This window comes from Nyctibius grandis, chromosome 29 (assembly GCF_013368605.1).
Source record: "Nyctibius grandis isolate bNycGra1 chromosome 29, bNycGra1.pri, whole genome shotgun sequence".
Lineage (NCBI taxonomy): Eukaryota > Metazoa > Chordata > Aves > Nyctibiiformes > Nyctibiidae > Nyctibius > Nyctibius grandis.
In genome coordinates this window covers 1,389,583-1,416,356 of record NC_090686.1, presented here as the reverse complement: position 1 = coordinate 1,416,356, position 26,774 = coordinate 1,389,583, and the positions used below count along the sequence as shown (strand labels likewise).

General features: G+C 66.6%; 5 protein-coding genes across 17 annotated transcripts in view; 1 reads left to right on the top strand and 4 right to left on the bottom strand.

Annotated features, from left to right (window-relative positions):
* DAG1 (dystroglycan 1) overlaps window positions 1-7,514 on the bottom strand; it is a 53,768-nt gene extending 46,254 nt beyond the window's left edge. Inside the window, exon 1 of one of the 3 annotated variants that reach the window (XM_068419871.1) lies at window positions 7,429-7,514. The gene's annotated coding sequence lies outside the window, so the exon portion shown is untranslated. Of the gene's footprint in view, window positions 1-4,824; window positions 4,843-6,384; window positions 6,403-7,428 lie in introns of those variants that run through there. The other 2 variants (XM_068419874.1, XM_068419878.1) reach the window with 2 other exon arrangements.
* Window positions 7,515-7,866: 352 nt separating this feature from the next.
* Window positions 7,867-12,356, top strand: MST1 (macrophage stimulating 1). Of its 5 annotated transcripts, none has more exons than XM_068419827.1 (18): window positions 7,868-7,977; window positions 8,254-8,395; window positions 8,560-8,672; window positions 8,813-8,927; window positions 9,155-9,291; window positions 9,367-9,487; window positions 9,589-9,707; window positions 9,798-9,960; window positions 10,049-10,179; window positions 10,252-10,354; window positions 10,439-10,575; window positions 10,698-10,733; window positions 10,815-10,926; window positions 11,005-11,082; window positions 11,148-11,294; window positions 11,365-11,471; window positions 11,898-12,037; window positions 12,118-12,356. In XM_068419827.1, the coding sequence occupies exons 1-18, from the start codon at window positions 7,926-7,928 to the stop codon at window positions 12,277-12,279; spliced, it is 2,115 nt and encodes a 704-aa protein (XP_068275928.1). In that variant the 5' UTR covers window positions 7,868-7,925; the 3' UTR covers window positions 12,280-12,356. The 5 variants fall into 5 exon arrangements, with proteins under 5 accessions (XP_068275926.1, XP_068275925.1, XP_068275929.1 ...); XM_068419826.1 differs by having other exon boundaries at window positions 9,795-9,960; XM_068419825.1 differs by having other exon boundaries at window positions 7,867-7,977; window positions 10,049-10,354.
* Window positions 12,357-12,366: 10 nt separating this feature from the next.
* Window positions 12,367-17,690, bottom strand: LOC137674462 (acylamino-acid-releasing enzyme-like). 7 transcript variants are annotated; one of them, XM_068419816.1, is made up of 22 exons: window positions 17,623-17,690; window positions 17,400-17,508; window positions 17,193-17,319; window positions 16,981-17,062; window positions 16,826-16,901; window positions 16,553-16,695; window positions 16,241-16,378; window positions 16,076-16,167; window positions 15,943-15,983; window positions 15,750-15,871; window positions 15,517-15,577; window positions 15,332-15,426; window positions 15,198-15,249; window positions 14,949-15,127; window positions 14,325-14,647; window positions 14,117-14,194; window positions 13,965-14,045; window positions 13,795-13,812; window positions 13,096-13,286; window positions 12,911-13,013; window positions 12,733-12,839; window positions 12,367-12,646 (listed from the first exon to the last, which is right to left on the bottom strand). In XM_068419816.1, the coding sequence occupies exons 1-22, from the start codon at window positions 17,650-17,652 to the stop codon at window positions 12,468-12,470; spliced, it is 2,427 nt and encodes an 808-aa protein (XP_068275917.1). In that variant the 5' UTR covers window positions 17,653-17,690; the 3' UTR covers window positions 12,367-12,467. The 7 variants fall into 7 exon arrangements, with proteins under 7 accessions (XP_068275917.1, XP_068275918.1, XP_068275919.1 ...); XM_068419819.1 differs by having other exon boundaries at window positions 12,424-12,646; window positions 13,795-13,883; window positions 14,325-14,466; XM_068419820.1 differs by having other exon boundaries at window positions 12,424-12,646; window positions 13,795-13,883; window positions 14,325-14,466; window positions 15,039-15,127.
* Window positions 17,691-17,915: 225 nt separating this feature from the next.
* On the bottom strand, window positions 17,916-22,594 carry LOC137674470 (acylamino-acid-releasing enzyme-like). Its single transcript, XM_068419842.1, has 22 exons — window positions 22,532-22,594; window positions 21,687-21,816; window positions 21,459-21,585; window positions 21,279-21,372; window positions 21,111-21,186; window positions 20,868-21,031; window positions 20,658-20,795; window positions 20,478-20,569; window positions 20,371-20,411; window positions 20,173-20,294; window positions 19,968-20,028; window positions 19,802-19,899; window positions 19,666-19,717; window positions 19,494-19,582; window positions 19,281-19,419; window positions 19,123-19,206; window positions 18,966-19,046; window positions 18,779-18,867; window positions 18,496-18,686; window positions 18,325-18,427; window positions 18,151-18,257; window positions 17,916-18,071 (listed from the first exon to the last, which is right to left on the bottom strand). Exons 1-22 carry the CDS (start codon window positions 22,541-22,543, stop codon window positions 17,966-17,968), a joined length of 2,196 nt encoding a protein of 731 aa, XP_068275943.1. The 5' UTR covers window positions 22,544-22,594; the 3' UTR covers window positions 17,916-17,965.
* Window positions 22,595-23,142: 548 nt separating this feature from the next.
* The window catches only part of BSN (bassoon presynaptic cytomatrix protein), a 72,998-nt gene continuing 69,366 nt past the window's right edge, over window positions 23,143-26,774 (bottom strand). The window contains 5 exon segments of the mRNA XM_068419793.1: window positions 23,143-25,228; window positions 25,826-25,921; window positions 26,008-26,062; window positions 26,234-26,373; window positions 26,497-26,594. Of these exon segments, the coding sequence (XP_068275894.1) occupies window positions 26,022-26,062; window positions 26,234-26,373; window positions 26,497-26,594 (279 nt within the window). The 3' untranslated portion in view covers window positions 23,143-25,228; window positions 25,826-25,921; window positions 26,008-26,021.

Genomic DNA, 26,774 nt, shown 5'->3' with positions numbered 1-26,774 from the left:
ACCCCTGACATTCAAAGAAAATTTTATTCTAAGATGTGATAAGGCGTTTCCTGAAGGAGCAAGCGGCGCAAGGCTGTGGGCATACGGATAAACATACAGCACTGGCTTCACAAACCCCGCTGGAAGCACCGAATTCCCCACGCAGAGGACACGACGTCTCACATTTTGGCCAAACAGCTCACTCTGGGGGGGACAGAATTGATACTGTGCAAACACATACAGCGCCAGGGCACAGACCTTTACGTTAAATTACCCGAGATCGTTAGTCCACATCACTTCTGTATGACGGCCACCAACAAAAACATCGTTGATCTGGCCTGGACACTAATTAAAATGACGTTTACTGCCCTATTCCTGATGCTATTTCACACAGGACGGACAGATCCGCGTTGGGACCACGCTCCAAAGCTCGCGGGACCGCTCACGCACCCGTACAAGGGCTATCCTGCGCACAAGCACCACGTGGCAGAGGCTTTAAATGAACTCGGTGTGAGAACTAACGAAATCAAGGATACAATTTGCTTGCACCTATTAAGTTCACTTGTTGCCAGTACTACTGAAATTGTACCTTCCAACATGTCTTAACTGCACAGGATGCAGGAGGAAGGAAGGATGCTGAGGATTTTGGGGAGCAGATAGGCAAGGGGGGTTTGAGTTTTAAGAAAAATACTAGAGGAAGATCCTCCCTTTGAACCAGCACAGCCCCATCCTCGTCCAGTCTTTACCCTGTGTCTGTAGAGGTAGAAGTCTAATTTTTTAGAGAAAAAAAGAGACACAGCTACACTGATTCTGTGTATCTTTCCGATAGGATCCTGCAAAGTTTAACTCGGAGAAGGTTTTAAAATAACCACCTTTTATTTTCCAATGCTGGCCTCAGGCAGTATCATAAAAATTCCACTGGAAATATTTCCTTTGGGGTGGGAAAACACCATGCATGGTCTGTCATGCAGGAATCGGCTCCTACAGCACAGAGAGCTCAGATACTCCACAGATGCCAAGACCTAACTAGAAAGTCTAAGGGACGTGCACGGGGAATCACTGCAGCCTGGAATATTCGTATCATTGCAATCCCAATGTCAAAACCATCATGCCAGATTTTCCGCTGGCATCAGACTCTGTTCGTAGATGACTGCCAGACCATTTTATTAGAAGAACTGCTTCCTTTGGGAAAAGTAAAGTACTTACCCTCAGAGACAGCAGATCTAGAGGGAAGGTCTTTTCCTTAGAGGAAGGGAGAGCTCCTGAGCATTCAGCATCAGCACACACTCGTATCTTTTTGTGTCCCCTGGCTCAAAATGCCTCTTGCTACCCACCTGCGTAAGGCTTTGCTGTAGGAATCCCGGGAGCCACAAAGACAACAAAAGATCTCACCTTACATTTCTACACCATTATTTCAGCAATATTTAGGGGTGGCCTGATGAACCTTTCCCTTGCTGTAGAGGAGACCCTCAGCTAGAGACCAGTACCGAAGGGCTCTAGAGAGTAACTTCACAGGAGCGGCACAGAAGCCATGCTGGAAAAAAACGCAGCGACTATTTCCATTTTGATTAAAGTGGTACCTGAAGGCCATCCTGGACTGCTGGATAACCGAGCACTAGAGACAGGGATTGTTTTTATTGCCCACTCTTGGTCCCTCTCCCTTGTAACTGAGAAGTCCCAAAGAAGACAAACACACACACAAGGAAATCCTTTTGGGGCCTCACGGGAGCTCTGAGGAGAGATGTGTTACCCAAAGGGCCTGGAAGAGTCCATTCGGGGGCTGACCTTGCACAAAAAAAGAGGGAAGAAGCCTACGTGACAAGCAGCAGGCAGTGCCACCCCAGCAAGGGACCGACTCGTCGCGATCCGAAGTTGTGAGAGTGGCACAAGGCTTTCACATCACTTGTAATTCAACGCTCAAGTGGAAAACTGCTGGTTCAAACTATCGCCCAGCCTCTTCTTACTCAAGCTCATCCAAAATCAATCCCTAGCCCTTAGGACTGATACAGAATGATCGATATCTGCTACCGGAAACTCTCATCAAAATTACTGAATGCTAATCCCCGCCCTTAAGGAACACACTTCACAGAAGATTAAGCTTTCTGAAGCCTGAACGTACAATCTAGATCAAAAAAAAGAGAAGACCCAGTGTGAATTCATCGCCTATATGCATTCACCACTCGCGTGACCTGTAACTATGCTAGAGTAAACTGAAACCTCTCCGGTAATCACTGCTCCAGCCCCGAGGAGGGAGGGCAGGAATGCCGCTCGTCAGGTCCTTACTGAGGAGCATTTGCAAAACTGACTATTGCCTGAAGAGGCTTCTAAGCCAATTTGTTGGAAAGCTCTGAGGAGCCAGGATCCAAAATATTTCTGAAGCTGCCCATGTAACCCTCTGTGAGCTGAGCCCTTCTCAGAAAGCACAGTAGAAAATACACACCGTAGCCTTATTCGGGGTTGCAATGATGGCAAATGCCACAGTTGACCACTGCAGTGAGACCACAACACAAAAAAGGGAAAAAAGGAGAAGTCATCAGCGTAGACCTTCATTCAGATACCTGCTTACAGGTTAGATGAGGCTAGGAGCCTGTTTTTCTAATGAAAAACCCAAACCAAAGCTGAACACTGTCCACCTGTGGGGCTGGGACAAGTTCTACCACTGTCTCCAAGCCCCATTGAAGGTCTGCCAGAGATAATGTACTTTGAATCCCATCAAGAATTAACTCTCCAGGCCTAGAGGATACCTGCAGGCCAGTGAAACCACGGGGGGACAACTAAACCTTGAAGAAGAAGATAGCTGTTATGGCTAAGAGCACCGTTCCAAGGGAGAGCTCTGCTGACACAAAGGCTCCCTCCCTCTGAGGGTGGTCTGACTCCCCTCTGGACCACTTTGCTAAGCCAGTGGAGAAAGGGTCAAGCTGAAAAAAAAAAGACCAATTTTATGCCAAGTTAGCAGGATCAGCTCATCAACACATCAGCTCAGCACCACAGCTGGCACGTGGGAGGAGGCACGAGGGCACAGCTGAAAGCAGGGAAAGAGAAGGGCCCTTCTAAGAGCATCAAGCCACGAGGCTGGCTGAGGCATCTGCTCGTCCTGAGCTAACCCACCACCCCCAGCACAGGGACCATGGCCACCTCTCCCTCCTCCTCCTCCTCCAGGATTCCTCTCCACACGCACTGCCGGGGTGTTGACAAGCTCCTTCTGGCTGGGGCATCTACAAGCTCCTCCATGGACAATTCAGGTTACTGATTTGCTGAAAGTTAACCCAGGAAATAAAAAGATCAGCGCAGCAAGACTACAAACACCACACCGGTGTGTCTGGAGGTCAGACCTCTCCGAGAGCAGCAAGCCCTAGGCCAGCTCAGCCGTCCCAGGCACATCACCCTCCGCTGCTCACTGCGCCTGCCACGGGGACAACCGTGGTGGCTTTTGGGCTGACGTGGCCTGGCAGTGACACAGCTCAGGAGGCCACCCAGCAGAACACCATCTGTGTTACGGTTTGGGGGGCCGTTGCGAGCTCTCCGCAGTTAGACAGAGGCAAGGGCCACCGTAAGGAGCGGTGGGAGCACATGTAGCCCAGCAGCCCCCTCCAGCTCTCGGGTCCCAGCACATTGCCCCGGGATGGGACCCTGGAGGTGGCAGAGCCGCAAGGCTGCACTGCTGCCGTCGGCAGAGGTGCCGGGGCATTTCCTAGCACACATCGAGCCTGGCTCCCAGACACCAGCACTGCTGGGCTGAGGTGACCTTGAGCAGGACACAGCACTCAGGAAAACAGGGTGCATTCCTAGAGTGCCTTTATCACTTGCACCCCAGCTAATAACTCGGGCAGAAGTTACCATCAGGCAAGAAGCTCCAGCTTTAATTCGGGTTGTGGTTTCAAGCCACATCTGCCCGTCCAGGCAGGTCACTGCCAACAGCAGAGGGAGGCCCCCATTGCCTCCCCACACCCCCAGCAAAGCCATGCCACTCACCTTGCCCTGTCTCCTCCCCATCAGACACCCAGAACAGCTCACAAACCATGCACAAGAGCCAGGGAGCTTTCTGCTGGTGCCCAGGTGACCTGCTCACAGGCCAAGCAGGCACCCGTGAGGGGAAGGGAGCAGCCCTGCCTGGCCAGGGGACTCGGACCATCTCCTACAGACAGACAGCATTGCACCAGCACATCAGCTCGGATGCTCATGAAAAACGCACCCACAAAGAAAGCGGTAACATCAAATACATAGCACCATCTTTCCCACTGGCAAGCTAAAATTTTATCCCAGAAAAGCTGAACCAGAGACAGTTTAAGCCAACAGATAAACGCCAGGAGCTTACAGACAGGAAAACGCATTAGACGAGGAAGCGCACCTACTCCGCGCAGTCAGGCCGGTTAATGCATTAACTTTCTGTCCAGCAGCACCTTGGCAGTTTGCTCAAACATACCCAACCTCACAGAGCAAGCCCCAAAAGCACAGGTTCTTTGGGCTGATCTTTTATTTTTCCACAGGTTAAACATGGTCACAGTCCTCTGCAAATGGGGTTTAAGGTACAGAGCTCTCCAGACTGCACAAACATCCTAAGAACAAACATTTTCAGCATACCAAGAGCTCAGATACCCTAGGTCAATCCAACCATGTTTATTTGTATTTTTCCCAAATCACCGCCGAAGTACTCGGAGCTCAAGGAGCAACAGCCTCCCACTGATTCAGCAAGAGACCAGAAGTAATTGGTAGACAGTCTATAAGCACCACAAAGAATGCCGGGGCATTTATTTACACAACCCCTGTTTGCCCAAGGAGAATTTAGAGTTGGCATTTTCCTCATTCTAATTAATCAGGACTAGGATTAAATCCTCTGTACTATACCTCAGCTAACAGGAGGAAAGGCACAAACCATCCAAAATCATCCTGGCAACAAAACTTTTCAGATAGCTCTCACTGATGAAATGAGACAGTTTTACTCCCGTCAGCTGGAGTTCCTCCCCAGGCTGGTACAGCACCCTGGTACCTCTCCAGGACAACCTCTCCAAGGGACACGGAAAAGGCAAGGAGACATCGTTCCTGATGTATCCCACACCTGTGCCGCGCACAATAAAGCATGAAAATTCCCCCAGGACCCCGCTGCTGCAGCCGCACGGCCCTCTTCTCTGTCAGAGCCGAGCGGGACCTCTGGTCTTTAGTGCAGAGCACCCCTCCGGCCGGCCAGCTGGCACAAGCTGGGACGCAGCGCTCCCTCCGACGTTCCCCCCTCGCTGCCAGCGCACCGCTCTGCCGACGGGACACGCGAGAATTCCTCCAGACCAGCCGTCCGTGGAACACAAGTCACGGTCAGAGCTTTGAGGCAATTCTAACCACGCACTTCACCGCCGAAGCTGGCAAAAGGTCTCACTCTACCTGCCACGTGTCCTCCTTCATGTCTCGCAGCAGCCGAGCCCAGCACACCAGGCAGTGAGAGACGAGAGGAGAAAGAAGTGGATAAGCAGCGCTCGAGCTAGCACTGAGTACCAGCCATTTCTAAAAGCAGAGGAGCGCTCGGGGTTATCAAATCCCACACAAAACCTACTGGTACTCAGCGAGGCGCAGAACACCTTTACCGATACCAGCCCCACGGCTTTTACCAATTCTCCAGGCCTAGTATCAAGAATTTACTACTCACTTTACACATTACTGAAAGAAATGGGTATTTCTAAGCTAGCATGCACCGTCAACAACATCTTCTAGTTATTCAAGAATTTGTGCCAGCTCCCAGAAAAGTGAGCGTAACCTCCTTCAGCAAGGAGACGGCGCGACCTGGAATCAGCCAGGCTTTGCTGATTACTCCTCTGAGTAAACAGCGGTGTTCCCAGCACTTCAGCCTGCTCTCAAGCTTCAGCCGTTGGCATACTACCCTATATTTAGGATAGAAGAGTGCAATGGTAAGCATGGGGAAGAACGAATAAGTGGTTTAGGATGCTCGGAATAGCGGCAGAGACCGTGCGAAGAAACCTATGCTGAATTAGAAACTCTTGAAGCGAGGAAAGGAATCTGTAAAGCTAAAGATGGGAAGAGACAGCATCCCACATAGAAAGTTACATCATGAATTTTGTTAAGGACAGTATTCCCAAGGCAAGGGACGCTAGTGGTCCATCCTGTAGTGGAAAGAAGCCCCTGCCTGGAGGGGCTGAGAGAAGATAAGTGAATACTTGGTCTTTTTATACAAAAGGAGGATTTTAGTCTCATTTTGGACACGTGAACAACGTCAGTGCCATTTTCCCAAGCCCAGGAGCCCAAAGCTCCAGAGGCAAGGGAGATGCACCACCTCGGAGTGACTGTGCCCTGAGGCCAACTCCCACGTCCCGTCCCCCCCTGCCCGCACCTTCCCTCCCAGAGCAGCAGAGACCACGTTAAGCTCTCAAAGCACACACGGGGAGTTTACAACCTGCAAACCTGTGTCAAAACTTGATAAATCCACACCCGCTGACCTGATGGGTGCTGGAGAGGGGGGCGAGCCGCTCCGCAGCCTGTTGCTTCCCAGGAGCCAGGGAGGCCACAAGGAATACTCTGCATTCACGCCTTTTTGTGCAGCAGAACTTATTTACTTGCGTTTAGTCACCCGCCCGGCTGACTGACTGAAAATAAAAGCTGAACTGGGGGTCTGTTGTGCCCGGAACAGCCTCTGCTGTTAGCGACGCTCGCAGCGGTGAGCCCCAGCGGCAGCCCTGGGAGCCCACGGAGCCCGGCCTGGCCCGAAGCGGGGCCGGGAGCCGCAGGGCTGCCCTGCACCCCGGCCTGGGACTGCGAGGGGAGCGCACCCGCAGGGACACCGCCCTCCGCCGGGGCCCTGGACATCCACCTGCGCTCCCGGGGAGCCGGGCCGGTCCCGGGGAGAGCTGCCACGGACCGGCTGCCACCACCTCCGGCACCCGGGGCCGCTCCCACCGCCCCCGCCGAGCCTGCAGCGAAGCCCCACGCCGCGCCCGGTACAGCCCAACCCGGCGCCAGCCGCTCGGAGCCCCGCACCGGGCCCGCTCCGCCGCCCGCCCCGCCGGGCACCCCTGGGCGCGGCGCCCACCCAGGCCCCGGGGGGCCCCGGACGGCGCCCGAACAGCGGCCCCGGCGGGGGTCGGGCACGGGGCAGCGGGAAAACAACGAGGTGGAGGAGGGAAGCGGGGCGAGACCGGGGCAGCGGCGCCGGACCCCGCAGCCAGCCCGGGCCGCCGCCCGCGCCCGGCCCCTGCAGGCCGCGGAGGGCGCGCCGGGGCTGAGGCGGCGGCGGCGGGCCACCCCCCCGAAGGCCCGGACCGCCCCGCTGCCCGCGCACCGGGAGGCCCGAGCCCGCCGCGCCTCTGCCCAGGCCGCGCCGCCGCTCCCGGCCCCGGCGCCGGCCCGCCCGGTAGGCCAAGGGCAGGGCGGCCCGGCAGGTGCCGCCGCAGCCCCGCGCGGCCGGGCGGAGGCCAGGGCACCCCCCGCACCGTCCCCGCGGCCCCTCACCGTGCGACGGCCGGGCCCGGAGGCCGCTCCCCGCCGGCTCTCGCCGCCAGCGGCCCCGACGCACCGAGCGGGCGGCGCGGCGCGAGCGCGACCCCGCGCGGGCACGTACCTGGGGGCGGGGCCGGCGGCGCCTAGCAACCGGCGGCACGAGCGCGCCGCGGCCAATCGGCGGCCGGCGGCCGGCGCCCGCCCCGCCCCCTCCGCCCCGCCCCACCTGGCCGCGCGCGGCCCGGCCCCCGCGGCCCCGCCCTCCCCGCGGCCCCGCCCCGCCGCCCCGTCCGCTCCCGTTTGGCCCCGCTTCGAGCCCCGCCCCACACCTCCTGCCGGCCCCGCCCCCGCTCTAGGCCCCGCCCCTCCGCTCTAGGCCCCGCCCCACGCCCCCCGTGCACCCTCCCCCCCCCCCCGGGTGACCCCGGCCCCGCTTGGCCACGGGCCCGCGGGCAAATATTTGCCTGGGGCCGGCCCCGCGCTGCAGCACCCGGGGACGCGGCGCCGCCATGCAGCCCGTCCTGGGCGTCCTGCTCGCCCTGGCCGCGGCGCTGGGCTCAGGTAGGGCCCCCGAGGGCGAGGGGCAGCGGGGCCCGGCCAGGCGCCTGCCGGCCGCTGCGCTGCCCAACGGCACAGGGGGGCAGCGGGAACCGGGGGCTGCGGCGGGCGCTGAGCACCCTGTAGGGCAGGGACCCCCCCGTGCCGTGGGGCAGGGGTCCCACGCTCCGCAGGGTGGGCGTCCCACGGCCCTGTAGGTCTGGGATCCCACGCCCCACGGGGCCTGGGTGTCCCCGCTGTGCCCCCACGGGCACGCTGAGCTCCTGCCGTGCTCCCCAGGCCACCGCTCGCCCCTCAATGGCTTCCAGCGCCTGCGAGCCACCGAGCTGCTGGCAGCGCCCGCCGACCCGCCACTGCCGGTGCCGGAGCGGGGCTCTGCGGAGCAGTGTGCCCAGCGCTGTGCCGCCAGCTCGGCTTGCCGGTGAGCGGGATGCGGTGCCGCTGCGGGGCGGGTGGGAGTGCAGGGGGCCACAACACCGGGGTCACTCTGTGCGCTCGGATGCTGGGTGCCCGCGTGTGTATCCCCGGGTCCCGCGGGCCCTGGCGCTGCAGGGTGCCCTGCCAGGCTCCCACTGTGTCCCCCAGGGCTTTCCACCATGACCGGCAGAGCCAGCTGTGCCAGCTGCTGCCCTGGACCCAGCACTCGCCCCGTGTCCAGCTGCAGAAAAACATCCACTACGACCTGTACCAGAAGAAAGGTGGGCTGGTGCCAGGCTGGTGCCATGGGTGGGCACGAGGACACCACAGACCGGGCACAGGCCACCCGGTGCAGGGCTCCCCACTGCCCCTGCACCCCGGTTTGTCCCTGGAGCTCTGACGTGGTGCCTGCTCTGCCCAGACTACCTGCGGGACTGCATCGTGGCCGACGGCACCAGCTACCGCGGCACAAGGGCCACGACAGAGAAGGGGCTGCGCTGCCAGCACTGGCGAGCCACAACACCCCATGACCACAGGTGCCCCTGTGTCCCCGGCTGCCCCGCAGCACCCGCCGGTGGCCCTGGGCAGCGTGGGGCAATGGGGAATGGGCTGGGGACAGCGTGAGGGCAATGGGGACAGCGCGGGGCCAACGGAGACAGCGCAGGGGCAGCGGCGCTGACCAGGGATGGCACAGCATTGGGGCTGTGCCCGCCCTGGGGCGAGGGGCTCCCAGCAGTGCTCCTACCCACCCTGATGCCAGCAGGTTCCTGCCGTCACCCCGCAACGGGCTGGAGGAGAATTACTGCCGAAACCCTGATCAGGACAAGCGGGGCCCGTGGTGTTACACTGTTGACCCCAACATCCGGCACCAGAGCTGCGGCATCAAGAAGTGCGAGGATGGTGAGTGCCGTGGCCTGGGGGTGCGCTGTGCTGTGTCCCCCCCCACCGCCCGCTGAGCCCCCCGGCTGTTGGCAGCCGTCTGCATGACCTGCAATGGGGAGGAGTACCGTGGGGCTGTGGACCACACTGAGTCGGGGACGGAGTGCCAGCGCTGGGACCTGCAGCACCCGCACAAGCACCCCTACCACCCCAACAAGTACCGGCCCCCAGCCCCAGGCAGTGTGCGGCCGCCCCGGCCATGCCGGGTGCCGGGGCGATGGTGCCACCCTCAACCGCTGCTCCCCATCTCCGGCCCAGGTACCCCGAGAAGGGGCTGGATGACAACTACTGCCGCAACCCCGACAGCTCTGAGCGGCCCTGGTGCTACACCACCGACCCCCGGCGGGAGCGCGAGTACTGCCGCATCCGCCTCTGCAGTAAGTCCCCGCCGGTGTCACCACACAGCTGGGACCGGGTGTCCCAGCTGCCACCCTAACCCTGCTGCTCTGCTTCGGCCATGCAAGCAGAGAAACGCCCGCGGCCCATCAACGTCACCACGGGCTGCTTCAGGGGCAAGGGCGAAGGCTACCGGGGCCAGGTGAACGTCACCGTGTCGGGGATCCCCTGCCAGCGCTGGGATGCCCAGACCCCCCACCAGCACCACTTTGTGCCCGAGAAGTATCCGTGCAAGTAAGGGGGTGGATGTGCCCAGGGAGGGTGGCGGGGGGCAGCGCCCGAGGGTGCAGGCTGGGGGGCACCCATGCGGCCCCTCCGCCAGGGACCTGCAGGAGAACTACTGCCGCAACCCTGACGGCTCGGAGGCACCGTGGTGTTTCACCACCCGGCCCACCATCCGCATCGCCTTCTGCTTCCACATCCGCCGCTGCCCTGACGAGCTGGGCGCCCAAGGTGAGCCGCCCCTGGCCACCCACCCCCCGGGGTGCCTGCTCGGGGGTACCAGCCCTCCCTGCCTGTCCCCAGAGTGCTACCACGGCCATGGCGAGCGGTACCACGGCCACGTCAGCAAGACGCGTAAGGGCATCACCTGCCAGCCGTGGGCTGCCCAGGCACCCCACGTGCCCCAGTGAGTGTGTGAGGGAGTGTGCTGGGAGGGGGTTGGCATATGGGGACAGGGATGGTGACAGTGACGGTGACTTCCTCCTGGCAGGATCTCACCCATCACCCACCCAGAGGCACACCTGGAGGAGAACTACTGCCGCAACCCCGATAACGACAGCCACGGCCCCTGGTGCCACACCATGGACCCCCGCACCCCCTTCGACTACTGCGCCATCAAGCCCTGCTGTGAGCCCCCACCTGCGCCCCTGCAGAGCTAGGGGGGTCCCCGGCCACCCCCTGGGGTGGTTTGGATCCCCCCAGGGTGACTGAATCCTGCCCCAGTGCCACCCTTTTCTTTCCCTCCGCAGCCGGCAGCGCGGTGCCCTCCATCCTAGAGAACACAGGTAGGGCCCGTGGGCGCCGGGTGGGTGCCGCGGGGCAGGTGCCGGTGGCGCGGCCCCGGCTGATGCCCACCCTGCCCCCAGATGTGGTGGCATTCGAGCAGTGTGGCCGGCGGGACGAGAGGCTGCAGCGGAAAGGGCGGATCGTTGGCGGCCAGCCCGGCAACTCGCCCTGGACCGTCAGCATCCGCAACCGGTGAGCGGGTGTCCCACCGGCACCGCCGATGCCCGGTGTGTGTCCCCCAGCCCAGGAGCTCACCCGCTGTCCCCGCAGGGCCGGCATGCACTTCTGCGGGGGGTCCCTGGTGAAGGAGCAGTGGGTGATCAGCACGCGCCAGTGCTTCTCCTCCTGGTAAGGCCGTGGCTGGGGCACAGGGGGATGGCAGCCCCCCGTGCCCTCACGTCCCCATCCCGCAGCGACGCCGACCTGGCGGGCTACGAGGTGCAGCTGGGTACACTCTTCAAGGACCCCGGCCCTGGGGACCCCGACCAGCAGACCATCCCCATCATGCGGATCGTCTGCGGCCCCTCCGAGTCCCAGCTGGTGATGCTGAAGCTGGCGAGGTGAGTAGCCCTGCCCCTGCCCTGGCCCCAGCCGAGCTGGCACCATGGCCCGCCGTGCCCCTCTCGCTAGGCCGGCTGCTCTGAACGGGCGCGTGGCCCTGATCTGCCTGCCGCCCGAGCGCTACGTCGTGCCTGCCGGCACCGTCTGTGAGATCGCCGGCTGGGGGGAAACCAGAGGTACCCGCCGTGGGCAGCCCCTGCCAGCGTGTCCCCCGCGATGGCAACCCCCTGCTCATGCCGTTCTCCTGCAATGGCATCCCCCTGCCTGCAGCATCCTGCCCGCAGCATCCCTATGTCCCTGGCATCTCCCTGCTTACAGCATCCCCCTTGCATGGCATCCCCGTGCCCACAGCATCCCCCTTCCATGGTGTCCCCCTGTCCCTGGCATCCTCCTTCCCTGGCATATTCCTGCCCATGACATCCCCTGCCTGCTGTACCCCCCCTAAGGGCACTCCCCATACAAAGGCATCCCCTTGCACGCACCATGCCCCCACCCACGGCACCCACCCACCCATGGCATCCCCTCCCATGCCACTCCCCTGCCCACGCCGTCCCCCCTCCACGCGTGCCCTGCCCGCTGCCCCGTGCCCTCGCTGCCCGCAGGCACGGCAGACAGCAGCGTGCTGAACGTGGCGTGGCTGCCCGTGCTGGCCCATGGCGAGTGCAACGCGGTGCTGCGCGGGCGCCTGAAGGAGAGTGAGCTGTGCACGGCCCCGCTGCGCGCCGGCGTGGGGGCCTGCGAGGTGAGCCGGGCCGGGGACCGCTGCCCCGGGGAGCCCGCGGGCGCCCGCACCAGGGTGACGCCGCTCTCTGGGTGCCACAGGGAGATTACGGGGGGCCGCTGGCCTGCCTCACCGCCGACTGCTGGGTGCTGGAGGGGGTGATCACCCCGTCCCGCGTCTGCGCCCGCACCGACCAGCCCGCCCTCTTCATCCGCGTCTCCCTCTATGTCGACTGGATCCACAAGGTGATGAAGATGGGCTGAGCCGGCTCAGCCCCAGCCAGGCACGGCCACCACCGCCCAATAAAGGCCCGGCCATGGCCACGGGGGTCGGCATCGCACAGGGTCTCACGTGTTTATTCAGCGCCAAACCCCAACCCACGTCCCGTCCTGCCCCCGGCTGCGCTCCCTCCATCCTCCTCCGGTCCTGCGGTGGTCCCCAGGGCCGGTGGTCACCCCGGGGCCAGCACAGCCACAGGGCCACCGCGGGTGCTAAGGGCTGTGCTGGCCCAGCTTGTCCTGCCGGGGCTGCCCCAGGTGCCGGAGCAGCCAGTGGGCGCAGTTCCCAAAGACATCGGCCTCCGTCTCCGTGCCAGCCAGTGCGTGGCCGCCCTCCGGGTACCACAGCAGCCTGCGGGGTGGGACGGGATGGGGGGACGCTCAGCCGGCACCCCGGGGTTCCCTCCCTGCTCCCCCCGCTCCCCACACCCCACTCACCGCGTTGGCACCCCCCTGGCCCGCAGCACCCGGTACAGCTCCAGCGCCTGCGTGGGGCTGACGCGCCGGTCCCGGGCGCCCACGCACAGCAGCACCGGCGTCTGCACCTGCGGCACAGCCGGCGGTGGTGCCTGGCCCCTGCACCCAGCGCCCTGCACCCATCCTGTCCCTGCCTTACCCGGGCCGCCTGGGCGATGGGCGAGCGCAGCAGCATGGTGGCCACCTCCTCAGCACGGGGCACCCGCTCGAAGGAGTACGGCAGCCCCAAGGAGGTGTAGCGCCTGCGGCATGGAGGTGCCGGTGGGTGGCGTGGCACGGCATGGCACAGCTCGGCATGGGTTGGCATGGGGGGGTGGCACTCACCAGTCGGGGATGTCGGAGGTGCCCAACAGCGCGGGCAGGTTGGAGACGGGACTGCGCAGGGCGCAGGCTTGGTAGCGCTGGGGCTCGCGGGCGAGGAGGTGGAGGGCGATGAAGGCTCCGTGGGAGCCGGCCAGCAGGGCCAGGCGGTGCGGGTCCAGGGGCTCGCTGCGCAGCGCCTGCTCCACCGCCAGCTGCAGCCATGGGGCACCCACCATCAGCACCAACCAGCAGCACCCACAAGCAGCACTCACCAGCAGCACCCCACCATCAGCTCCCACCAGCAGCACTCACCAGCAGCACCCCACCAGCAGCACCCCGCCAGCAGCACCCCGCCAGCAGCACCCCGCCATCTGCACCCACTATCAGCACCCCGCCAGCAGCACCCACCCTCAGCACCCCACCCTCAGCACCCCGCCAGCAGCACCCCGCCAGCAGCACCCCGCCAGCAGCACCCACCAGCAGCACCCCGCCAGCAGCACCCACCCTCAGCACCCACCCTCAGCACCCACCATCAGCACCCCGCCAGCAGCACCCACCCTCAGCACCCCACCCTCAGCACCCCACCCTCAGCACCCCACCAGCAGCACCCCACCAGCAGCAACCCACCAGCAGCAACCCACCAGCAGCACCCACCAGCAGCACCCCACCAGCAGCACCCACCAGCAGCACCCCCGTGCACCCCCAGCCCAGGCCCCTCACCTGGGTGTCCGCCACGTCCTGCTCACCCACGCGGGACAGCAGGGAGCTGATGGTAGCCTGGCCGAAGCCCAGGGAGCCGCGGTAGTTCACTGGGGAGAGGGGCCCGTGGGTGCCCGGTCGCCGGCGGGGCACGGCGGGGGCCACGCGTCCCCGGGCTCCCCGGCACTCACCCAGGAGCACGGCGAAGCCCAGCTGGCACAGCACGGCCATGCTTGGGCGCCAGCGGGCGTCGAAGACGGCGTGGGGGCCACCTGGGGCCAGCAGGGACGTCAGCCGGGTGCCATCAGTGCCACTGGGGCGTCCCCGCCACCCCCTCGCTCACCGTGGGGACACACGACGAGCGGGTGCGGTGCCGTGCTGCCCGGCGGGCTCAGCAGCAGGGCCTCGAAGGTCTGGGCGCCTGCGCCAGGGAAGGGGTCCTGCTCAGCACCCACCGCCCCGGGCACCCCGTGCCCTGCCCACCCCCCGCACCCGAGGGCCCCCGGCACCCAGGCGGCACCCAGGCGCAGCGGGGGCCCCCGGGTGCTCACCGTGCGCGGTGGGGCTCTGCCCGCCGCAGGGCGGCCGGACCGTCAGGGTCTTCCAGGTGACGCCGGGCACTGTCGGGGTGTCCTCCACCGGCACCCAGCGCAGGGGCAGCTCCCGGCCCGCCGGTGGCAGCTCCGCCACCACCTGGGGACAGGCAGCGGGTGGCACCAGGGCACCCCTGCCCCTGCGCAGCTGGCCCCTGCCAGGGGGTAATCGGCCCCGATGTGTCCGTGGTCCCGGTGCTCTGGTGCTCGGTGGTGCCATCCTGTGCCGTGCCATCCTGTGCCATGCCTGGACGTGCCATGCTGTGCCTGGTCATACTGCCCTGTGCCATGCCATGATGTCACTGGCCTTGCCACACTGTACCTGGCCCTGGCATGCTGTGCCAGGTCCTGTTGTTCCTTGCCACACTCTGACATGCAGTGCCATGCTATGCCATGCCGTGTCATACTATGCCATGTCACGGCTGTGCCATGCAATGCCACGCTGATCTCGCTGTGCCACACCACACTGTGCTGTGCAATATTGTGCCAGGCTGTGCCTGGCCATGCCCAGCTGTGCCATGCCGTGCCACATCAGGCCCTGCCGTGCCTGGCTGCACATTGCCATGCCATACTATGCCATACCTTGCTGTGCCATGCCACGGTGTGCCTGGTCATGCCGTGCCATGCCTGGTCATACCGTGCCGTGCCGCGTGGTGCCACAGCTCTGCTCACCAGGCTGGGGGGGCGGTGCGGGGCCGAGCAGGTGGCCACCAGCAGGTCCCACTGGAAGGTGAGCAGCTCCCAGCACCCTTCGGGTGACCCTGGGGACAGAGAGCACGCCGCGCTCGTGGATACTCACCGGGGCACCACGGGCAGCCTGGTGCCACGTACCTGCCGTCAGGTTGGTGACAGTGGCCGCCTCCGTGTCCACGAGCAGCAGGTCCTGCGATGGGGCAGAGCAAAGGCAGCCATGTCACTGTGGGGCACGGGGGCCGTGTCCCTGTCCCCCTGTCCCCAGGGCTCACCGTGCGGCTCCGCTGTGGGGTGCCCAGCACGGCTCGCCGGCTGTCGGCCGCCCAGCACCGCGGCGGCAGTGCCTCCCCGTAGAGCCCAGCGAAGGCTGCGAGTGGGACCGAGTGCTGGTAAGGTGGGACGTGGGGGGGTCCCAGCCCCCGGCAGCGTCCAGCCCTGCCCGCCGCACCGCACTCACCCTCTGTGGGCTCCTGCACCGTGTCGAGCACCGTCACCGTCTGCCTGGTCTGCCAGGTGAGCTGGGGAGAGCCGGCGGTCGGGGACAGGTCCCCGACGGGGAAACTGAGGCAGGGGGCTTGGGGGCTGAGCCCACCTCCCGCCCTGGCTGGGCACTGCGAGGGGCTGTGCCATTCCGGGCCAGGCCCCGCACCAGTGGCACAGCCATGCCCTGTGCCGTAGGGCCCCTCTCACCATGCGCAGGCGCAGGCACTGCCGGTGGGGCCCCCCCAGGTCCCCCTCCAGGTAGAGCAGGCGGCGGCCGTCGGGGCTCAGCCGTGGGGAGCAGGCGGCACCGTGCTCAGCCGACAGCAGCTCTGCAGGCAGCAGGGGGTCAGCACCACGGGGACCCCGGGACCCATCACACCCCCCGTGTCCCAGTGCTCACCACAGCGCCCGCTGGCCAGGTCCAAGTGGAAAATCGCCGACCTGGAGAGAGACTCGGGTCAGGCTGGAGCCCCGTGGCTGTGCCAGCACGGGGTGGGCATCCTGGCATGGCGCTGGGTGCCGGGGGGACCCACCTCCTGTTGGAGCAGGCGCTCAGCCCCAGGCGGAAGGGCTCGTGCCACCAGCCCACGAACACCACGCCGCGGTCACCAGGCGACCACAGGGCCTGTGTGACAGCCAGCCTCGTCCCACAGCCCCAGCCTGGTCCCCCCGGGGCTCCCCCCGCACCCCGACCTGACCTGGCCCGGGGAGAGGTGCTCCGGGACGCCCTCCAGCACCGAGAGGCTGCTGCTCGCCAGGTCCAGGGCGCAGAGGACGGGCATGCTGCGGGTGCTCAGGGCCTCCCCCCAGTCCTCATGGTACACGAACTGGTCGCCCTGCGGCACAGCCCTGTCAGCCCCATGGCTGGCGGCTCCAAACACGGGGCTCCATGCATGGCATGCTTGTGGGATGCATGGCACAACTATGGGGTGCACAGCATGGTTATGGGGCACACAGCACGCTCACGGGGTGCGGGCACACTCACGGGGCACATGGCACATGGCACCCACCTCCTCATCCTCGTCCTCCTCCGCTGGCCTGGCTTCTGCCGGCACATCCCAGGGGCAGGGGGGCTGTGGTTTGGGTCGGCTCTTCTCGGCCACGTAGAGCAGCCGCGTCTCCGAGTGGGACCAGGCCAGGCAGGCGAAGGGCCCTGGCACGGTAAGAGGGTGCCAAAGCCCAGCCTGGTGCAGGCACAGCCGGGTACCGGGCAGGCACCGGGGCTGCCGGCCGTGCCACCCTCGCCTGTGGTGTGGGCAGGGGGCATGGCGAAGGGGCCCTACCCTCCGTGTAGACCTCCCGGTGCTTCCCCAGCGCCGTGAGGTCCACGCTGTGGCTGCGCCCGCCGCTGCTCCACACCTGGGGGAGCAGGGGTCAGCGCCAGCGCGCTGCAGCCGTGGCACCCACCGGCCCCGCGCCGGCTGAGCCCCCGTGTTACCTCCAGCAGCTCGTGGCCCTGCCGCGGGCAGCGGCTGAGCACGGCGCGGTGCTGCCCCGTGGGCGAGTCCTGGCTGAGCAGCCTGTGGGCGGCAGGGAGGGGGGCTGCGGTGCGGGCACCAGCCATGCCGTGGGCACAGGCCACACCACGGGCACCGGCGGTGCCGCAGACCCCCGCCAGGCCGCCCCGTTCCGCGCCCATCCGTGCCATACTGGTGGTGGATCTCCGCGCTGAGCGCTGCCCGGCTGGCGGCGAGGCCGTGGCCGCCCGCGCGCCGCAGGCTGTAGTGGCGGCTGAAGCGCAGGGGCCGGCGGCGGGGCAGGTCGGGCCGGCTGCACTCTGCGGGACGGGGCGGTCAGCGCCTGCCCGCGCCGGACCCGCGGGCCAGGAGCACCGGGGCGGCCGAGCCCACGACTCACCGGTGTAGAGCAGGAAGGTCTGTCCCCCTGTGGCAGCACCCAGGGCCGCACGGGTGACGGCAGGGAACTGGCTCAGCTCCCGGTACCGGGCGGCAGGGCCGCCGGCTGCCTGGGCAGGGGGGAGAGGCACGCTGGGGGGGGGCGAGCTCACCCCTCTGCCCACACCGGACCCCCGAAACGGGGCTGTGCCCGCCCGTGCACCCCCCCGGCCGCCCCGGCCCACCTCTGCGCCCCGCTCGGCTCTCAGGGCCATGGGGCCTGGCTCCGCCGTGCTGGGCCGCCGGCTGCTCGGCAGCGAGGCGGGCTGCCAAGGCGCGCGCGAGGGGCCTGGCACGGGGCGCCCGGCCGGTGCCAGCTCCCCAGCTGCCCTGCGCCGCCGGCAGTGCCTGGGGCGGCTGAGCAGGCTTCACCCTCCGCCGCGGCACCCCAGCAGCTGACCCGCGTGGGAGAGGGGTCTGGTGGCCACCAGCCCCCAGGGGCACTGGGTGACACTGGCACCACCACTGGAGACACCTGAGGCGCTGAGCTACACCGTTTATTGGGGGGCGGCAGCGGCGGGGGGGCCGTCAGCACCGCAGGTGCTTGAGCAGCCACAGCGCCATGTTCATGAAGCCGTCGGCTTCGGCCTCGACGCCGGCCAGCGCATGGTTGTTCCCCGGGTACCAGAGCAGCCTGGAGTGGAGAGGGGGGGTTAGTGCCGTGCCCACACCACCCCCCAGCCCGAAACCTGGGCACCCAGCACCCCACTCACCGCGTGGGGACCCCCCGGGCCTTGAGGGCACGGTAATACTCCAGCCCCTGCTTGGGGGGCACGCGCCGGTCGTCCTCCCCCAGCATCAGCAGCACGGGCGCGCGGACCTGGGGGAGCAGCACGGCCTCAGTGCCGGCACTGCCAGCGGGGATGGGGACGGGGACAGGGACGTACCCGGTCGACGTAGCGCATGGGCGACTTGAGCAGCATCTCTGCCCACTGGGCCGGGTCCGGCAGCGTTTCGGGCGCGTAGGGCAGCCCCGTCTCCGTCAGGCACCTGCAGGCAGGAGGGACAGGGCACATGCAGGGTCGGGGTGGCGGGGGGCCGGGGGTGGTGGCACTCACCAGTCGGGGATGTCGGTGGCAGTCACCATGGAGGCGATGTTCACCACGGGGTTGCGGACCACGCAGGCGTGGTAGGTGTCGGGGAACTGGCCGAGGAGGTGGCACGCCAGGAAGCCCCCATGTGAGCCACCCACCAGTGCCACCCGGCCGGCGTCCAGCGGCTCCTCCTGCAGCATCCGCTCCACGCAGAGCTGCCACCACAGGGGACACCCGCTGAGGCAGGCGGCCCTGCTTTCCCTCCTCGGGGGCACCCCAGGGTCAGGGCCGCGTGCTGGGGCCGTACCTGCACATCGCGCACGTCCTGCGTGCCCACGTTGCCCGGCAGGGAGGCCACGCTGTCTTGGCCGAAGCCCAGCGAGCCGCGGTAATTCACTGGGGGAGGGCGGGCAGTGTCAGAGCCCTTCGTCCCCCCACCCCACCGCGGGTGGTGTGCCACCCAGCAGTGCCCGGGCCCCCCCGGCACCACTCACCCAGCAGCACGGCGAAGCCCATGCGGCACAGCGCCGCCGGGTACAGCATCCAGCCGGCCGTGAAGACAGAGTGGGGACCCCCTGCAAAAGGCAAAGGGGGGAAGCGACAGTGCCCAGCCAGGGCAGGGGGCACGGTGGGGCGGGGGCAAGCTCTTACCATGGGGCATCACAACCAAGGGGGGCTTCTGGGCGGCGGGGCCCTCACTTGGGCGCAGCAGGATGGCATCGAAGTCCAGGCCCCCTGCAGAGGTGGGGCGGGGGGGTGAGAGCTTGGTGGGGATGGTGGAGCCCAGCCCGGCCCCCCTGGGCACTCACCGTACTGGGGGTGCTCCTGCTCCGGCGGGGGCTGCAGGGTGCGGATGCCCCAGCTGATGCCAGGCACTGCGGGAGCGTCCTGCAGGCAGACCCACCGCGCCTGCGCCTCCTGGCCAGCGCCGGGCAGGACGGCCACTTTCTGCGGGGGGACAGGGGTCAGTGCCAGCACTGAGAGGGGCTGGCAGGTGCTGGGGTGGGGGGGTGTCACCTTACCAGCGTGGGGGGGCAGCTAGGGGTGGAGAACTTGGCCACCAAGATGTCCCGGTCAATGGTGAGGACAGACCAGCTTCCCTGGGGGGCATCTGGGGAGGAGGGGACATCATCAGACCTGCAGGCATGACCCCCTCCCCAGCCCTGGCACTGGCACGGCTGGCCTGGCACTCACCGGCCGTCAGCGAGGTCGTGGCGCCCGTCACTGTGTCCACCACGAACACGTCCTAGGGGCATGAGGGCAGAGTCCAGCGGAGCCCTGACCCGGCCCCCCCGCCTGCCCCCTGCCGTGCCGGCACAGCAGCCCTCACCTGCTGGCTGCGCTGGGCCGTATCCAGCACCAGCCGGCGGCTGTCGGCCGCCCAGCACAGCGCCGGCAGAGCGCCGCAGTAGATGCCCGGGAAGGTGCCTGGAACGAGAGCAGTGGTGCTCAGCACCCCTCCGTGCCCCCCCCGCCACCCCCAGGGCCGTACTCACCCCACGCCTGCCGCGGCACAGCCTCCAGCACCGTGCTGGTGTGCTTGGTGTACCAGTCGTACTGTGGGAGACACGGGAGGTGACGAGTTTTGCAGAGTCTCAGCCCCGCTGCATCCCAGGGAGGGGGCACCGCCGCCCTCGTGCCAGCCCCCGCCCCGGCACAGGCTCCCCGCCGCCTCCCCGGTGTCCCCCCAGTGCTGCTCACCATGCGGAGGCGGCTGCACTGCTGGTGGGGGCCCAGGGCGTCGTGCTCCAGGTAGACGATGCGGCAGCGGTCGGGGCTGAGCCGCGGGGACCACACGGCCCTGGTGTCCTCGGAGAGCAGCTCTGCACGGGCACGAGGGGACAGTGAGAGGCTGCGGGGAGCCGGGGCACTGGCGGGGTCGGGGCGCGCGCCGCTCACCGCATCTCCCGCCTGTCAGGTCCACGTAGAAGAGCGCTGACCTGTCGGCAGAGACGGGTGTCACCGCGGGGCCGGGGGGCCTGGCTGTGGGGCAGGGTGGGACTCACCGGCGGTTGGTGCAGTGCCGCAGCCCCAGGCGGAAGGGCTCGTGCCACCAGCCCACGAACACCACGCCGGTGTCACCGGGGGACCAGAAAGCCTGCGGGGAGAGGGGAGGTGAGTGGCTCAGCCCGCCACTGGTCCCCAAAACCTCCCTCCTTCGGTTCCCCGGGGCTCCCCGTCCTGACCTGGCCGGGAGAGAGGTGCTCCGGGATGCCCTCCAGCACCGACACGCTGCTGCCCTCGATGTCCAGAGCGCAGAGGACGGGCACGCTGCGGGTGCTCAGCGTCTCCCCCCAGTCCTCATGGTACACGAACTGCTCGCCCTGCGGCACAGCCCCATCAGCCCCGTGGCTGCCCCGATGGCCCCCGTCTGCCCCGGGGTGGGGAGACCCCACCTTGAGGGGCGCGTCCTCCTTCTCGGGGCGCCCCGCGTCCTCATCGGAGGTGCCCAGCTCGGGGGCTTTGCTCTGGAAGAAGGACTCGGCCTTGGGATGCTTCTTCTCCGCCACGTAGAGCAGGTGGGTCTCCGAGTGTGACCAGGCCAGGCAGCCAAACTGGTCTGCAGGGGCGGCTCAGGCACCGGCCACACTGGCCCCCCAGGACCCCAAGTCCCCCCCCGGCATCCCCTGGCCCCTCACCATCGTCGTAGACGCTGCCGTGCTTGTCCAGCGCCGTCAGGTCGATGCTCTTCACCTTGCGGTTCTGATCCCAGACCTGGGGGCAGAGATGCCAAGGCAGCCCCGAGCCACAGCGTGGAGCCAGCCCCGAGCCCTAATGTGGGTCCAGCCCCCCCGGCCCCTCCTCACCTCCAGAAACTGCTTCTCCTTCTCCTTCTCCTTGCCGCGGACCTTGCGCAGGACGGCCTTCAGCGCCCCGCTGGGGGACTCCCGGCTCAGCAGCCTGTGGCAGGCAGGCACCCGTCAGCCCCCCACCACTGGCACCCCAAGGGGACGCCAGCACAGGGGACGGGACGGGGTGGGACTCACTCGTCCTTGATCTCAGAGCAGGTGCCGGCAGGCCCCGAGTAGACGACGGAGGCTCCATCGTGGAAGATCAGGTACTGACGGCAGAACTTGACGTTCTCGGCCCGTGCCAGGTCCCGCTGTGACCACTCTGCGAGGAGCGGGGTGAGGACACCCGCCGCGCCTCCGCCAGGCAGGTGGAGACCCCCCGGACACCCCCAGGCTCCCCGAGGGGCCACCCCGTCCCCGTACCGGTGTAGAGGCTGCAGTACTTGCCGCCGTACTGGGTGGTGACGTCGGGGCCGAGGCAGGCGGTGCTGAGCCCCGGGTGCCGGCTCAGCTCCCGGTACAGCTCCACCACCTCCTCCGTGCTCGACAGCACCTGTGGGACCCGACGGGTGGGCTGGGGGTGTGGGGGGCACGAACCGGGGAGCGGCGTGGCTCTGGGGGCAGTTACTGGGGCAGTGCTGGGGCAGTTACTGGGGTACGTGGGGGGAATAGGAGGATATGGGGGGCAGTTACTGGGGTGCATGGTGGGGTATGAGGGTAGAGGGGCAGCTACTGGGGTACTGGGGGCAGTACTGGGAGTACAGGCCTGGGACAGTTACTGGGGTACCAGTGGGTACAAGGCTACTGGGGGGGCAGTTACTGGGGTACACGGGGCGATTATGAGTACTGGGGGCAGTTACTGGGGTATCGGGGGCAGCACTGGGGGTACCGAGCTGGGGCAGGTACCAGGGTACCGGTGGGTACGGGGGTACCAGGGGCTGTTCCCGGGGTACATGGGGGGCGGTTAGGAGGGTACCAGTGCAGTACCGGGGGGGCAGAGCCGGGGCAGGTACCGGGGTGCACGGGGGGGTCAGGAAGGTGCCGGGGGCAGTTCCTGGGGTACCGGGGTGCAGCGCCGGGGCAGATACCGGAGCACCGGGGGCAGGCGGGTGCCGGGGCTCCCGGGGGTGTAATGGCGGGCGGGGGGGGGGAACGGGGGGCAGCGGGGGGGGGCGGGCTCCCGGGGCGGGGCGGACACCCGCGGCACTGACGTCACCGCACCCCCTCCTCCCCCCCCGTCCCCCCCCCCCCCCCCCGCAGCCCCTCACCGGCGGCTCCATGTCGCGGCGGCGCGGCGGCGGCGGGGCCAGCGCCGGCACTTCCGGGGTGGAGGGGCGGGGCCGGCGGCGTGCGGCGCCTCCCATTGGCTGCGGCGCTCGGGCCACCGCCCGCGTTGCGGCGCCCCCCGGTGGGCGCGGGCGGCGCCGCTGCCGGACGCTTCGAGGTTGGGGTCGGCGCCTCGCCCCGGCCGGGCCCCCCCCCACCCGCTCCCCCGCGGCCGCTCCAGCCCAGAGGCACCGGCTCATCCGCGGGCCCCCGTGGGAAGCCGTAGCCAGGGGCCAGGGAGCGGGCCCGCAGCCTCTGGGCCGCCCCGGAGCGGTTCCCCCAGCAGGTGGCTGCAGCGCAGGGGCTCCGTGCGCAGCCGGGGGGATCGGGCCCTTGGGGACCCCCAGCCCAGCAGCCCTGGGTGTGGGCCACAGAGCCCGCCGGTGCCTGGTGCCACCCAAGCCCATGGGGCTCCCAGCCTGGCACGCCCGCCACACTGGGGGTCCAGGCCCCCTCGCCCTCCTCTCACCACAGGCAGGCAGGAATCGGAGCCAGACCGTGGTTTGTGTCAAGTCCTTTTTATTCTGTTCCCACAGAAACACCTGGTGAGGGGGCAGCTTCTGGGAGGGAGTCACGACACAGCGGCGGGGGCGGTACGGCACGGTACGGCACAGTACGGGGTCACTACGGGTGGCACAGAGCACAGCAGACACGCACACCGTCACAATGTTCAGAGGGAGCGCACCCGGCATCGCACTTACCGCTGGAAATGGCGCCCGGCCGCGCTCGGCCCTTTGCCTTTGCACCCTCCGTCCCCGTCCCGTCCCAGCCGGCAGACTGCCACAATTCGGGCTGGGAACCCGGCCTGGTGGGGTGGGCTACACACCGCCGGTCCCGGCGGGCACGGAGGCGAGGTGGCGGGTGCGCTCAGGCGGTGAGCCGGGCCCCGGCGGGGGTCTCGGTCCCGCGTGCGATTTACACACTGTACAAGTATTTACAGCGCGAGGAGCGGCGGGGGCCGGGGGCCCAGAGGAGGCACCCTCAGGCTATGCACTTGTCATCGGCGGGGAGAGGCGGCGGGTGTGCACGGGGCCGGGGGTCTCCTCCGTGGGGCTGCCCCCCTGTCCCACAGCCGCCGGCCTCTCCCCCAGCCTCGGTCACAGGCAGAGCCCCCCGCGAGGGACCTGCCACGGAGTGTGGGCTTCCCACGGCGACCTCGATAACAAGCGCATAAACCCGCTAAGAGCTTTCCGTACAGCGATGGACCGATGGAAAAGAAACAAAAAAAAAAGAGAGAGAAGTCCAGGCAAAGAACAGCGAGCACTGAAAGGCAGGTGGAACCGTGCAGAGAAGTAGCAAGCCATGCTCTACGACGGGACAGACGGTCACGGGCGCTGGGGCTGCCCTTTGGCAAAGTGGCCCTCCGTGGGTCGAACATGCCACGAATTCATACGCACGGGTGGTCGATACGGAGCAGTTATCAGGTGGCTCGGCGGCAGGCGTTGCGATGAAAACCCTTAGGCGCGACAGGGAACTGCGTAGCTATTCACAGGTCTTCTTCTGGAGTCGTGTTATTTCGTTGCATAGAACATCAGGCGGGCGAGCGGGTGGCTGCTGCCCGCCGCGGGGGGGACCAGGGGGGTGCCACCGGCACACGGCTGTATGCTGGCGAGCCCCCTCCTTGGGCTGCCTCCCCCCACCCTGGGGAACCCCCTCCTGGCAGGGTGAGCGGGCTTCGGCCACCGGCCACCGTGCCGGCCGTACCCCGCGTCCCCAAAAATGGCTTGAGAAGGACTTGGATTGCACAGTAAGAGGAAGGATACTGCCGGAGGCAAAGCTCTCCTGATCTTGTTCCACGGGATTTTGTGCTCTTTTGTAGCCTCCTGCACTCTATTGCTTCTACAGACGACAGCCCATGTGCTAACTCATCGCACAAAGCAAAGAGGGAAGAGGATTTGGTAGAAAGTTAAAAAAAAAAACGACCCAAAACCAAAATAAAATGAACCCAGAGAAACTGAGAAAAAAAGGACATCCCCCCAGCGACACCCCGTGCCCCCCCGGTGCGGATGAGGTATACACAGAAATCAAAGTGGGATGATTAAGGCTGTTCTCGAAAGAAAAGGGGCTGCCCGGCGGCGGGCGCGCTGGCTGCGTGGCGAGGGCGAGCGCGGCCCTTGTCGATGCTTCCGATGGCTTCGAGGCGACGCCGCGTGCCGGGGCGCCGCGCTGCCTGTCAGAGTCCTATGGCCTCGTATTTCGGTAGTGAAACAGTGTTAGGTCCTAGCTGAGGCGCTGCGGGGGCTCGCACTGCAGCGCAGGGGGCGCGGGGACGGCCCCGGCGGGGCGGACGGGATCGGGAAGGAGGAGCGGCACCCGCGGCGCCCAGCCCTCGGCTTGCGGGGGAGGAAAAACCTATGAAGAGGCCAGAGCTGGGGTTTGGAGGGAGCAACTCTGCGTATAATCTTGAGAAAGGGCCGCGGCCCACCTATGGGGCCTGACCCGACGGTGCGGATCAGGCCCATCCCCTCAGAGTGGCCGCGGGGGCAGAGGGCGCCTCCGCCCGCCCGGTGCCGGGGCTCGCCGCGTGCCGCGCCGGAGCTGCTCGCCAGGCGTGGGGGGTGCCCGCCCCAGGGCGTCCGCCGGGCCCCCGTTCAGCCGCCGTTTGGTCCAGCGTCCAGGGATCACCCTGCTTTCAAAAGCTTGTGGGAGACAGAGAGAAAGGCGTTAGCCTGAGTGGTGATGTCCCTGCGGAGGGGACCCCGCCGAGTGGCAGCACCGGCCCGAGCGAATGGGCGGCGGCGAGCCAAGAGGCGCTGCCGGCGGAGCAGCTGCTGCCGCCCCCGTGCTGGACGGGCTCCCGGAGCAGAGCTTGGGCTGCCCAAACCTTCCCTGCAAACCCAGGGTCTGCACCAGCATCCGCACGGCATCGGCCCACGCCGTGCTGCCGAGGCCGGGGAACGAGGCCAAGCCCCCACACCTTGGCTTGGGGCCAGCGTGCGGGGACGAGGATGGGGACACATGGCCCAGCACGAAGGGGACGGGACTGCACCGTGTCCTGCTCACGCTGGGGGGCGGGAGTGTGTCAGGGCAGGGCTCAGCGGGTGCCAGGGGCAACAGTGGCGCTGCGGGAGCCCTGGGGATGGCATGGTGGAGGGGACTGGTGTAATGGAGGGGATCGGTGCGATGGAGGGGATTGGTGCGATGGAGGGTACCGGTGTGATGGAGGGGATCGGTGTGATGGAGGGGACTGGTGCGATGGAGGGGACTGGTGTGTGGCTCTGCCCCAGGGCACTCACCGTTATACCCAGAGTCCGGCGCCGTGTGCTGAATTCACTGGCTTCTTCATAGGTTTTTCCAGTGCACGACTCAATCTCCACTCGCTTACCAAACTCCTGCGGCGGGAGGGAGCAGGAGGGCATCAGACACGGCTGGGGCAGGGACAGCCCCCAGCGCACCGCCCGGCCCCGGCTGCACTCACCTTGTGCCGTTCTCTCACCAGAACGAAGTGAACTTCTTGCCGAAAGCCGACACCGCTGTGGGGAAGCCGGGAGAGGTGTCAGCATGGCGCAGCCGCCCCGGCCCAACACCTCCCCGGCCCCCAAACCGCAGCTGTTGCCCCAAACCGCGGGAGCATCGCATCCCGACCCCGTCTCGGTGCAGAAAAGAATCACAGCCACTGCCCCGTCCCCGGGAGCAGCCCTCACCTTCAGTCAGTTTGCCTGCTTGCTCCGCTGCCCCCCCCGGCAGGATTTTGGAGAAGACGCTCTCTCCTTCCGCCCCGGGCTGCCCCATGGCCGGGCCCGTGGGACCACGCGCCCCGGCCGCCCTCGGACCGGCCTTGCTCCTCTGCTGGGGACAAACAAAGCCACTGTTAGCAGCGGAGCCCGGCTGGGAGGGGCTCGGCCGAGCCCCCGGGGGTGCCAGGCAGCCAGCGCGGGGGGGGACGGCACCGTGCCACCGAGCCCACTGACCTGCTGCTCCCAGGGGCTGTGCTGCTGGCGCTCTCCCGGGCTGCTGTGGCACTTTCGCTGTGGGTTTGGATGCGTCCGTCTGCTCCGCTTTCGGCTGGAACAGGGAGAACAGCTCTCAGGGCTCGCCCTCCCTGCAGAGCATCCTCCGGGGGTGGCCCGGGGCCGGGAGGCAACACCGAAACCCCCAAACACTGCTCCACAGCCCCAAAAGAGGCAGCAAGGGAACTAGGGCACAGGGATGTCCCCTCCTGGGTCCCCTCGAGGGGATGGCTGC